We start from the raw sequence: 12,494 nt of genomic DNA, 5'->3' as shown, positions 1-12,494 counted from the left end.
GAATAAAAGAGTGCCTATTTCTGTAAGAGCTTATGTCACTTTGAAAGCTGTATAAATTCAACTGGAAAAAGGGACCCTTATTCTGGGATAAGTGTGGTTAGTGGTTAGCTGGGAACGGGGACTCTGCTTCTATTCCTGGCGCTGCCATAGACAGCCCCGGTGACGCTGGGCAAGTCACCTCACCCCAGCATGTGTCAGCTTCTCCCCCGGTAAAATGGGACTCGCAAACAAGGGCCTTCTCCGCACACAGCATTTTTGGGAAGCTCTGTGACACTGGAAAAAAGGTGTCACAGGGTGACAAGCAGTCACTGAGTGGGACTTTATGCCTTTCTCCCCTTGGAAGCGTTGTGACAAAGCTGAAGGTTGGAGAAATGAGAGCTGTGCTAGAGAACCTGCGATCTGGCTCGTCTGCGTTGTCCAAGCCAGGGCTGTTTGCGTATTGCTGGGAATACAGTCTTTTCCTCTCTGTTCTTAAAAACAGTCTATTCTGTTCTGAGGTTTTTTTTACCACACTCCTCACTAAGGCGTTGACATTTCTCTGCTGCTCTTTTCTCAAGTCAACTCCTTCCAGCCTAGAGCGCCCAGCTACTTTACCAGCATTAATTAACAGAAATGCCCAGCTCTGGATGCAGCGGGGAGGTCTGTGCCTGCCTTGCCAAGTGCAGCTAGCAGTGTTGTGCCATTGGTCCTCGTGGACTGGAGGAGAAGGCAAATCCCCTAATTCCCAGCATTGTGGCTTAACCACTTGGGCCTCTTCTTCCTCCAGGACCCCCCTCTCATCCAATAGATGGTTCTGCAAGCCCTAAGGCCCTTTGCATCCTCTGAGAGTATTGTGTCTGCCTGTTACTTTGCAGTGAGTTTCTTGCCCAGCCTGAGAAATCCCTTTTGGCTCCATCATCATGCAAATATGCAGTCAGTGCTGAAGATGTTGCTCATTTATAGCATATGACATTAAATTCACGTTAGAGCCGGGGTATATTGAGTTTCAAAGTTTTTATTTGAACTGATATGGCGGGACGGCTTGTGAGCCAGAATTTGTCTGTTTTGAAGAAGCAGGCACTGCCTACCGAGCGGATGGGCCAACATGCTGATGCCAAGAGACGAGCAGAGCGTGCGCTGCCTTCCCGCTACGTCCGAGCCAGCCCGACGCGAGCTGGCGTGGCAGTGCCTGCACAGCCGTTCTCCACTGATCCAAACTGGGTTCGAGCAGATGAGACAGAGAAGGAAAGATTTTATAGCCCATTAGTGATCCCCCGAGCCATCCAGCGCTCTCGTAATAAAAGTGGTGGAAGCCACAGAAGCATTAAGGCCGGTCTGCGGAAGATGCCAGCCCGTGACTCAGGGCCTCCTGCATAGCTCGCCATGGCTCAGCAGGCACGGCCGACCCTCCTCGGAGCCCCCCGTGCTGCAGGTCCCACCAGGAGCACGATAACAAGCTGGCGACGCTGGATTTGCCTTCTCTGGGCCCGGCCGCCCTGCGTTCGTTCCCCTGTCAAAATGTGCATGGGAAGGTTCCAAGTGCAAATGTGTGTTTGCTAATGGGAAATGAATTGCCTCTTGCCCCGCAGGCTTGCAGCTTGAGGAAAACAACACAGGGGCGAAGAATGACCTCACGTCGCCTCCCAGGGAATGTTTTGCCAGATGAAGGGGGAGAGACGGCATCAAGACAGCACAATGTATGTATCTCTCTCCCTGTGTAAACATCCCTGTAGCTGCAGAAACCTCTTAAAACCCAGAATGAGAGGAGACCAGCTGCTTTGATCTGTGGATGTGGTTGTTGTTTTCTAAGTGCGGATCCTTTCTTTTTTTAATTTTGCTTCAAATTAAAAAAATGCCTGTTGTGATCTTTGCTTTTATTTCTTGGCTGGAGATTCGAGCCGGGTGCAGTAAATTTTCATTACTCCCCATGTAACCGTTTCAACATGGTCAACAATTCCTCACCGGCTCTTTGGCACTGAAGCACAATGGACCAAATCTTCTGGCCCTACGTGAAGCCAAAGCAAATGGATTTTGCCCAGAAGTGCACCACAGGGAGTGGAGGCAGCAGGGAGGAGAGTGCTGCCACCTCCTCCCCTTCCAGACGTGCATGCATGCCGCAGCAGCTGCAATCTCCGGCTTGCAGAGTTGTCCCAATTCCCTGCAATGCCTTTGACCGGCTCCCGGTGCGGCACTGGGGTGGGAGCTGGGACGGAGCTGCAGTGGGGCCGAAGGGCCAGGCTGGCTTTCAGGCGCTTTCCCTCCACCTCGTGGCCCTGCCGCCAGCCTCGCTGTGTGTGCCAGGGAGTCTCCATCCGCCTCGCTTTCTCCCCGCAAAGAGGGCAGCAGTGGCATGTCTCAGCCCTGTGGCACCCCAGCTCCTTCTGGCAACGCAACTCGGCTCTTGCAGTCGCAGGTACCAGCAACAGTGCTTTGCAGATGCCTTTGGCAAGCTGGCCCTGGGGCTCAGCCCCATCGCCTGCTGGGTATCCGAGAGCATAGGAAGCTCCCGAGCTTTGCACGGAACTGGAGGGGCTGCCAGCAGCAAACAACCTGGCTTTGAAGGCGCACTCCATCTCCGGTGGAAGCAGGAATGCGTTTGGCTGGGCAGGACCTGGTTGTGCCGGCAGCACTTCGGTCCCAAGCAAGGACTTTGCTCTTCCTCCCAGGTCGCTCCCGTGGCTGCCTGGTGTCTTGGCGTTTTGCTTACATGCGACACTGTGTATTTAAGACTGGTTTATGGGTGTTTATACTAATGCGTAAACCTGTAATTTAGAGCCTCGGTTATAAATCAACGTAGCTGAAGGTCTTGTCCCTCGTGCCTTGAGCTCTGTCTCCGGATTTAGAAGACAGGTTTAAAAAAAAAAAAAAGGCTGTTTAGTTTTCCTCTGGCTCCGATGATAAAAGATGATGGGATGGGGTACAGACACACCGTGCGCAGAGGTGCTGTGTAAGTGGTGGCCTGCCAGCCGGGGCAAACATCAGCTGGCGTGGGCAGAAGGAGAGTTTCCATTTTTCCTCAAGACTCGTGTTTACGGGGCAAATCCAAGGCTGGGAAGAAAAGCAGTGCTGCTGCTGTCTAACAGACCCCGGCAGGAGGGGATGCGGCATCCAGCTGACAACGCTTTTGGTTTGCACTGCGCTGGAATATTGTTTTCGGCGGCGCTGCCACAACCCCAGCAAAGATCAGAGCCGCTCTCTGCTCGATGCTCCAGCCTTTGTCCCAAAGAGCTTGTGGTATAAACTGCCAAGACAACGCCTGTTACAGGCTTGGGATGTATTAGCTGAAATATAGAACAAAACTCTTCCGTTTAAAATGGATCAGAGGTTACAAAGGCTGGGAAAGGGCCCAGCAGAGAAAAGAGGATGTTCCCGCAACTGCCTTGTTCTCATTCGGGGCTGCAGTGCTGAACGGGATAGCATGTGCCCACTGCTGTGCCACGGTACTCTACCGACAAATCCCAGCGCCGACTCCTCTGCCTTCGTGTGGCCCGAGGTTGTGTGTCGGCGTTAAAGGAACTGAGTTTTAGCCCTGCAGCTGCCGTGAAATTCTGGCTGACCAGGTGGGCAGCATGGTGGCAAATGGGAAACCATTGAGATATATACATAACTGTATACAGAGAGATATATTCTTGCAGCCTTAATAATCATTTCTGTATGTCTGACACCTCACAGTCTATCCTGGAGCGATGGTTGTGCCAGGGAGGATTTTGCGTTACTGGTGTGATTCAGTCCAGTGCAGCAGAGATGCCCTCTGAGTTATTGGGGCTAATCATGTAGATGCAAGTCCTTTTCCACTCAATCTCTTATCTAAATAAATTGCATTAACTACAGCAGAACAAGTTACCCCATCAAGAAAAACCTTATAGATGTGGCAGGCTAAAAGCAGTCTTATCTTGTGCTCTCTGCCTTGGCAGAAGAGCAATGCAGAGGCCCTCTCGTAGCTTTGGGTTCATCTGCAGCCAACATGCAAAGGCCAGTCTGAACCTTGGATGTGTATTGGGCATAACAGGCCACACGTGCATCTGTCCTTCAGCTCGTGGTGGTCTCCCTGTTCCTCTGGAAGGGGTTGGTTCCTGCATGACATGAAGGGACCCCAGCACTTTGTGTGCATGCCTGTGGCCCCAGGACCTGCTGGTGGCAAGCAGCACTGACCAAGGGGGTGCAGAAAGGCTCAGCAAGGGCCACGATCCCAGCTGAGGTGGGGAGGGAGAGCCTTTCCCATGCCTCATGTCTTTGCAAAGATCTGTGTGGAGGAGCCACCAGTTTACGTGCACGCTGTCCCCTGTGCCGGCCTCGCTGCTTCTGTCATCTCTAACATGAACCTGCTCTTACAGCCCTCCATCCGCAGAGAAGGTCCCTGCACGTCCACAATGGCAATCAAAGCATGACATGTTTTTGTAGGGTAAGAGCGACTAGACCCAGGGATCTCCTGCTTCTTCCTGTTCAGCTGAGACCCATCACCTCCTTTCCCTGGGGAGGCAGGATTTGCCTGGATCCTAGCATGGATGATCCAGTCCAGGATCCTGCCGTGGACACTAGCTGCTGCCATCTGCTTTGGGCAGAGGCGCGGGAGCCCCTCCATGAGCTGTGGCTCCACATCTTTCCTCCAGGTGAAGTTTCCTCCTGCCTAGACACAGCGAGCAGAGGGCTCAGGAGACGGGAGCTTATGCCCTGGGTTAGCTAGGTGGGTTTGTTGTTTTCCAGACTCCTCTATTTTATTTTTAGGTGTTATGGTCACAAAAGTGGACATGAGCTTGCAGTGGCAGCCAGCCTCGCTCGGTGGCTTCCGTTTGGGGTGGGAAGAGAGGCCGATGGCAGGTTCACCAGCCGGCCCTTCCTCGGCTGCTGGACCCCGCTCTCCCCAGCGGCTGTGAGTGTGGCCCGCCTTCGCCCCGGCCCCGCTCCCACTCGCAGCATCTCCCTGCCCGCGATTTCCGCGTTGGCAATGTCTCTAGTGACTCAGGGAGGCGAAACGCCCCGGCGGCGCAATGGTGCAAGCTGCCTCCGAGGAGGGCACGGGCTGGGGCAGAGCCCCGCTCGTCCTCGCCGGCACCCTGCACCGCAGTGCTGGGGGCCAGGGATGACTGAGAAGACCAAATTTAAAAAAAAAAAAAAAAAAAAGAACACATCATACAGGTCTTTTCTTTCTTTCGCCCCTATTCCCCGTCATCCCCACGCTTCGCTCTGCCTTTCCCACCGGGCGAGCGCGCGCACGCCGCAGGTCGCGGCATCCGCAAACTTGTGTGTGGGTTTTTTTCCCCCCCCGCTGTTGCCTTTCCTGATGGCGCCCGCCTTCTCCCCCCCGGAGCCGGCCGCCGGCGGGCTGGCCGGGCCAGGGGGCTGCGAGGCGCCCGGCGGGTCTGGGGGCGGCCGGGGGGCTTTGCATTGATCCATTGATCGCCGCTGGTCTGCGCCTGACCTCCCTGCTCCCGGCGAAGCAGTCTCCATGGCTACTGGCCCTGCTGCTCCGGCGCAGACTGTAAATTCCTGCAGGCAGAGCCCCAGGCTGGGGGTGCGCGGGGGGAGCAGCGAAGGAGCCGCCGGAGCCAGAGAGAAAGAAAGAAAGAAAGGAAGGAAGGAAGAAAGGGCGTTGCTTGGATGGATCTCTCCTTTCCACTCCCCTTTCGCAGGTCCCCAGCACCAGGGCAAGGCGCCTGCTTCCCCCCCTTCGTTGCTGCTGCTGCTGCTGCTGCTGCTGCTGCTCCCTTGCAAAACTGGAATTGGCTGGGATTATTTAGAAAAAAGAAGAAGAAGAAGGGATCAGAGCAGCCGCCAGAGAGAGGGCGATAGAGTCCACTTTCCTCCAACTGCCCTAGGTCTCCTTCCCTCACTCTCTCCCTCTTTAGCAGCACCAAGAGCCCCAAACTGAACCCAGAGCAGCTTTTTCCATCATTTCGGTTCCCTTCCCTCCCTCCGTCTCCCACAGCACACGGAGAGAGCCCCTGCCCTCTCCTGATTTCCCTTTGCATGCGCAGCCCCTTGTTTCTTTTAAAGCACTAGAAATCCCCCCATCTTGCCCCCATTCCTCCCTACAGCCTGAGATTGCAATGGGAGCTTTGCAGATTGCTGGATTTTGCATGCTTTTCTTTCTCCTCCACTCTGGAAACACGCTGGCAAATAAAGCCAGTCAAGGTAAGAGAAATCTTCCCGGCTCTAAAGGTTTGCTGTTTGATGTGTGCATAGGCAGCCGGACCCCCTCTTTAGATCTGGAATTGTATATACAGGCTGGAGAAATTAGCAGCAATAACAACAAATAGTTGAGCAGATTTTAAATGTTGCTTGCAGATATTTCTCCCTGCTTCTTTTGATCTTTCTTTCTTTCTTTCCTTTTTTAAATTCTTTAATGAGTTACATTTCTTAACACTCTTTTTTTGTCCAGACTCTTTATCTCAAGGAAAAAGGCTAAGAGGCAGAAAATTAGGGTATGCGAAAAAGTCTGCACCCATCACAGAAAGGGAAAATGTTGCTGTTTGGAGGGGATTTGGGGCTTTCCTTTTTTTCCTGTTTCACTGTCTGTAGAAAGGGGATAATAGTACCTATTCCCATGTGGGCGAGGAGGACAAATTTCTGGCTGGTTTAGAGGGAATGTGCGGTGGAGCTGGTATCTGTAACGCTGGAAGGTGGGAGTTGTATAGTTGCATCTACGTTTGTGTGTTTTACACGCGTGTGCTGAGTCTCAAACGCCGTGCTGTCGCTACAGGGGTGTGCGCTACAGCAAAACTTCAGATAGCTGAATGCAGATAAACACTGCAAAACATACATTATCTGTTTCCAGATCTAGAAAAGAGAGATATGTCTCATCTTTATCAACCTAAGGTTTTCCTATTTCACCGCGCCTATATTTAGCCAGAGTTTTTCTTCATGAATATACACATGTAGCTTTATGTATGGGCTCTCCATATCTTAGGTTTTTCTGTGGCAGCTCTATATTTAGCTTGCATTTTTTCTATATTCACATGCATAGGAGTGCGCGCGCACATGCAAACACACACACAAACCTATGTGCATGATCTCGTTGGCTGTATCTAGGGTTTCTTTTTTCTAGTTCACCACTACCTACATAATCTGTTGGTTTTTTTTTTTTCCTATAGTGTTTAATTGCATGCAAGATTTATCAAAACCAGCTTTGGCTCTTGCTATTGTAGTTGCTGCATGTTTATGCACACAGTGAAATTAAATAGAGTGCGAATGAAATATAGGCATACAGAACATAATTGAAGATCTCGTGTAAGCGTTAGTGATAGTCATATTTCAGCCACGCGCATGGTGGCTCTGAGCCCTGTCACCTACAAAGTTAGGGGAAATTTCAAGGCTATTGTCTTATCTGTTGTAAAATGTTCTTAAAACAATAGACGACTTTCAGGAGGGCAGTCTGGACAAGCACAAGGGGAGATTTTCCAGGGCAAAGGTTTGGTGAGAGGGAGTCCAGCTTCATGTAAAGCTTTATGATTTAGCCTTGGAAAGGAATGCTTAGGTTTTTATCCCCCCTCAAATTATCTTTAGTGTATGCATTGCTTTCATTTCTTATCATAATATTTATTTATTAAGGCCTTTTGGTTTCCAGTTCCATTTAAGCCGGAGCCAGAATTGCATTAAAATAGCAAAGTAAAATTCCATCGTGCAGAGACTTGACAGATCCCTTCAGGGAAGGAAAGGGGTGGAGTGGGGGTGGAGAGAGGTGAGCTGTATCCTGAGCTGGGGCAAACAGGCTCATTTACACCTCGGGCAGACCGGGCTCCTCGTGCTGCCCCGGCACCTTTCTGACCCGGCGAGCCGGTCTGCTCAGGCCACCTTGGTGCTGGGGGAAAGCAGGCGGCGAATTTAACTCTGTGGCGTGCAACAGTAGCCGTTCTCAGGGGCGTGTGTCCCTGCTGGTTTGCAGCTGGAAAAGGGTGAAGTTGAAGGCTGGGGCTTGCTGCGCTGTTGGGAGGTCCCAGGATCTTGAAGCAAGATGTGGGGAGGGATGGACCGAGTAGTGGATTCAGCTAGAGCTGAATTTGGAAGTAATGGCTGGCAGATCAAAAACATGCTTTTCCCCTCGTCTGGCAAGGTTGAGCTCTTTGAAACCACCTGGGGAACGTTTTACCGGGGCATCTGCGAAAAGCATCGGCACATCCTCCCTGGTGGTGTCTGTGTGGGGCCCCAAGGACGGGGCGACGCCTGTCCCCTCTGCCCCTGCTGCCCCCAAAGCTCACGCACCACCAAGCCTTTGCCCCGGCAACTGTCTGAGGCTGGGGACAGCTCATCTCACGTAGGACGGGCTCGTTTTGCTGGGATAATGGCACATCTTCGGTAGGGCTCGCTGGCTCATTCGCAGCACTGAATAACCGTGGGAAGTTTAGGCTGTAGGAAAGGAAGGATTTAATGCAGCCGGCCTGGAGCCAGTGCCTGCTGGAGGACCTGGATGTCTGCTGAGCTTATTGGGTCAGCGTAGGGCTAGGAAAGCCTTCAAGGAAGGAGAAGGATTGACAATATAAATTCAAATAACCCGATGGAGGCTCCTGGCAGCCCGGGAACCGCACAGGCGTGATTGCTAAGCCCGTCTTCCCTGCGATGCCTTGACCCGAAAGGTGCAGAGAAGCTGGCAAACCCCTTGGCCGCTGCGGAGCTGGTGCATCCCCCCCAGCCGCCCCTTCGGCCACCCAGCCATCAGGGAGAAGAGCACGTCCCCAAAGCCACCTGCTTGCCGACCCAGCTTTCACTCGGCAGTGGCGCACGGGACCGGGCGGCGTGGGAGCGCCCGGCCCACGTTTCCCGCGCCCGGGGCTCGGTTCGGTTTCGTGGCGATGCACCTGCGGCGCCGGCCGCGCCGGGGGCTTTGAGGAGCGCAAGGTTTTTTCCGATCGCGGCGTGGAGATGCTGCTTCCTTCCCCTCCCATCGCCGTGTAACCTCCTCCCCCTTGGCCTGCGCTTTCCTCCCTCTCCTGCATTCACAGTGTGCGACTGTTGTGCCTGTCCCCTCCGCCCCGCTGAAATATGAAATGTAAAACTGTAAACATTTCAACATACAGCAGTTCAAAGGAGATCTTTGACTGAGGGCGTCCAACATGCCTGTACTTAGATTAAAAAGAGGAGGGGGGGTGGGAAGGAGGGAAGAAGACTTTTTTTGTAACTGCCGACGGGAGTATAAATATTCAGACACCTCGAGTCTTCCAGTGCGGAGATGTATTGCTGTCTCCACACAGCACAGTTTTTTATTATTTTTTATTTTATTTTATTTTTCTATAAATTTTTCCTTTGCAGACACTCGCGACGGAGTAATCCGTTTAGGAAAAAAATATGCATGAATAACCTTAACCTTCACTTTGAAAATTATAAGTCCCTGGAGAGGCCTTAGGAGAAGCCTGCAATGGCAAATAAAGTTTGCTCTGTCTCCCCAGGCCAAGCGAAGCCCAGCCGGTGTTTCGGCAGGGCCCTCTCGCCTCCCTGCTCGAGATCTTGCGATTGTTGCTCCCTAAACAGAAAACAAACACATGCATTTTTAACCCAAGGCTCAGTCAGTTTGATAAGCCAAAGGCACAACAACAACAACAGCAGCAATGAAAATCCCCCCCCAGGAAATGAATGTGGCTCTTTGCTCAAAGCATCAAATCCTCTACGGAAAAGCTGCAGTTTAAACCCATCTGCTTCGATGGGTGAAAAAACCTTGGACCGTGAGCCTTGAAGCAGGAGGAGATGGGAGCTGAAATCAAGATTTTTTTTTTTTTTTAATAAGAGCGATGAGCCCGTTCTGGTTTCCGGTAAATGGGGACGACGGGGGCGCCTGAGGTTGGGATGAGGGATGGGGAAGCTGGCAGCGGATCTGGCCCCGGCCATGGCTTACGGGCTCCTGCCTCCTTGGGGTGAGAAAAGCCTGTTGGAAAAAAGCACTCTGGGATGCTGCAACATGCGAAAAACCAAAACCTGGGGCTTGGGCAGCCCCCAAGGGGGTCGAGGGACCGCTCGTAGGAAGAGGAGATTTCAGCGAGTCCCGCGGCGGGCACGAAATGCAGGTGCCAGGGGCAGCGGGAGCGAAAGGCGAGGGCAGGTGTCCTGCGGTGGACAGGACGAGACAGGGAGGTCCCCAAGCCCGTGGTGCAGTTGGTGCTCCTCATTTCTGGCCCAGGTTTTGCGCCCCGTCGCGAGCAGCCCAGCTCCATCGTCACCATCAGGAGATCTCCCCATCCTCGGTCACGGGAACCAGGCGCCCGCGCAGGGTGTTTTGGCTGTCGCCAGCTGCGCGAGGCAGGAAAGGAGCCATCCGGGCTTGGCGTCCTGCCTCGACGCCCTCCCGTTTTGCATCTCACCTCCCGCTTTCCCGCGCCATCGTGGCGCCGCGATGCGCCCGGGGCCGTTAGCAAGGTCCAGCCACCGGCACCGGAGCTGGGACTCGCGGTCCGGCTGCTGAAGCTTTGGGCGCTTTGCAAAAAGCTGCCCGGCAGCAGCATCCTTTGGTGGCCAAAGCGGAGGTGGCAGCACCTCGTCCTGCCGGAGCACCATCCCTACGGCCCGCGTGAGCTCCCCGGCCGGGCCGCGGGGCGAACAAGTGATTAATGAGCTGTACCGCGGTGTCTGAGGTGGTTATTAATACCCTGGTAAAAAGAGCTACTGAAGTTATAAAGCTTTAATTTGGCGTTAAGGCCGAGTGGAAACTCTGCATGTCTGCCAACAGCTACACACACGTCCCTATACAGAAAGGCTGTTAATATATATGCCTATATAAAAATAAAGAATAAAATTAATTTGAACCCAGGGCTGACGCTCTTGCAGAAGAGAGGGAAAATGACGAGGTTTTTGTTTATTTAGGGGTTTTTAGGCTTTTTTTGCTGCCTTACCTCATCTCCCTCAAATTGGTTTGGCCTCTCAGTCTCTGGAGAGAAGCATCTTTTTTTGTAATTATTATTATTATTATTATTTGATTTTTTTTTAAACAAAATAAGGCAAGAACCTCACTCTGGGCTCTAAAAATACACGAGCGGTTGCTTTACGTCCCCTTCTTGCCACTGCACGTGGCCGTGAGAGCCTCTTGCGCCGGGCCCCGGGCTCGGCTGCTGCGCGGGGAGCGTATCTGGACTGTCCGGTTTGGGCCCATTTCTGGCAATTTTGGTTCCTGGGCACCTGTGGTCATGAGGCGTGGGAGGCGCCGGGCGGCCGTGGCCTGCTATCGACACCTTTGCACGGGGACCCGGCTGGCAGCTGTGGGCAAAACCCCCAAATTCGCACTTGGATTTGGCAAGTGAGACTCCAACAGGGTCGCATCCTGTCTAGAAGAGGGTTTGGCAAGAGCAAATAAGGACAGGAACATCAATAGGGTGTTTTTTTCTTCTTCTTCTTCTTTTTTTTGAAGTTCTGTTTTGTTGGCTCGCAAGGCAAATCCCTCCGCAGCCGCTGGAGACACCTGCAGCCCGGCCGTGCCTCCAGCCGTCCGCGTTTTTGGGCTGGGGAAAACTCTCCTGCAGGAGAGCAGGGCTGTCCTGAAAGCAAACTGGCCTTTTCATGAGAAAAGACTACTTACATTGACAAAAATTCAAATTTGTAGTTTTTCAGATTTTTTTTTTTTAAATACTCCCTTTTGAAGTCGTTTTTTAAGACCATTTTCCTTACAATCCAGAATTTCAGCATGCTGAAATTAGGATTTTTGCCAATATATGAATGGTTCCTGGGGTGTTTGGGAGGGTATTTACTCACCCTTCCCACACACACGCTTTTTTCTTTTTTTCCCTTTTTCTGCTCCTGTAACCTTTCAGAATGTCTCCAACTTTGGAAAAATTACAGAGTGGCAAATTTATGATGTTTTCTTTTGTACTTTTGCTGCTGTGTAACCTTTCCAAAGTTAGAGAAGTTTTGAAATTACAGAATGGAAAAAAGAAGATAGAAAAAATCCGCATGTGCGAGAGGGAAAGACAAGGCATTGTTTTCAGCATTGTGTAGACATTGTTCATTGTGTTGAGTTTGAGGACAGAGAAGGAAAAAGTGTCAAATAGAACCACAAAAACTAAAAAAGTGAGAAATCTGGCAAAACCCTGGGAAAATGTCAACTGCATCATAGCCAATGGAAGCGCCACACTTGAGAGTTTTTACGGAAGAGAGAGGGGCTTTTTGTCTCCGCAGTCAGCTTTGAGCTGAGCAAAGCGGGTAAAATCTCAATGCAAATGGGAAAAAAGGAGAGGCAGAATGGGCTGCGTCCCCCCAAGTAAAAAAATCTGATAAGCTCACTTTCTAAAACTGTCCTTGGGTGGGATTTCAGCATCGTTGCAAGCGAAGAAGCATTTTAACTCGGGCCAGCAGCGTGCGCGGAGGGGCGATGGCAACCGGGCACCTTTCGGGTGCCACTTCCCACCACAACCTCCTGCAGGCAAACGTAGGCTCCCGCACTTGAAAATTCGGACCCAGAGAGCTTATAAAGGTGGGGTGAAGACCGGAGCGAGGGCTCTGCGCCGTAAGGCAGCTGAGCGAGGAGTCAGGAATCAGGGCGACTGTCTGTGGAGTGACATTTTCTGCAAGTCCCTCCCGCTGCCTCTGCACCTCCGTTTTTC

General features: G+C 52.2%; 1 protein-coding gene across 4 annotated transcripts in view; it reads left to right on the top strand.

Annotated features, from left to right (window-relative positions):
- SCUBE3 (signal peptide, CUB domain and EGF like domain containing 3) overlaps positions 1-12,494 on the top strand; it is a 47,657-nt gene that overhangs the window by 4,493 nt on the left and 30,670 nt on the right. For 2 of the 4 annotated variants that reach the window (XM_068918218.1, XM_068918216.1), the window contains exon 1: positions 5,324-6,111. The exons of 1 other annotated variant lie outside the window; for it this stretch is intronic. In XM_068918218.1, the coding sequence (XP_068774319.1) occupies positions 6,027-6,111 (85 nt within the window). In that variant the 5' untranslated portion in view covers positions 5,324-6,026. Of the gene's footprint in view, positions 1-5,323; positions 6,112-12,494 lie in introns of those variants that run through there. One more of the 4 variants, XM_068918217.1, reaches the window with a different exon arrangement.

This window comes from Struthio camelus, chromosome 24, assembly GCF_040807025.1.
Source record: "Struthio camelus isolate bStrCam1 chromosome 24, bStrCam1.hap1, whole genome shotgun sequence".
Taxonomy (NCBI): domain Eukaryota; kingdom Metazoa; phylum Chordata; class Aves; order Struthioniformes; family Struthionidae; genus Struthio; species Struthio camelus.
Note: the sequence above shows the minus strand (reverse complement) of the source record. Positions and strands in the feature narration are given on the sequence as shown.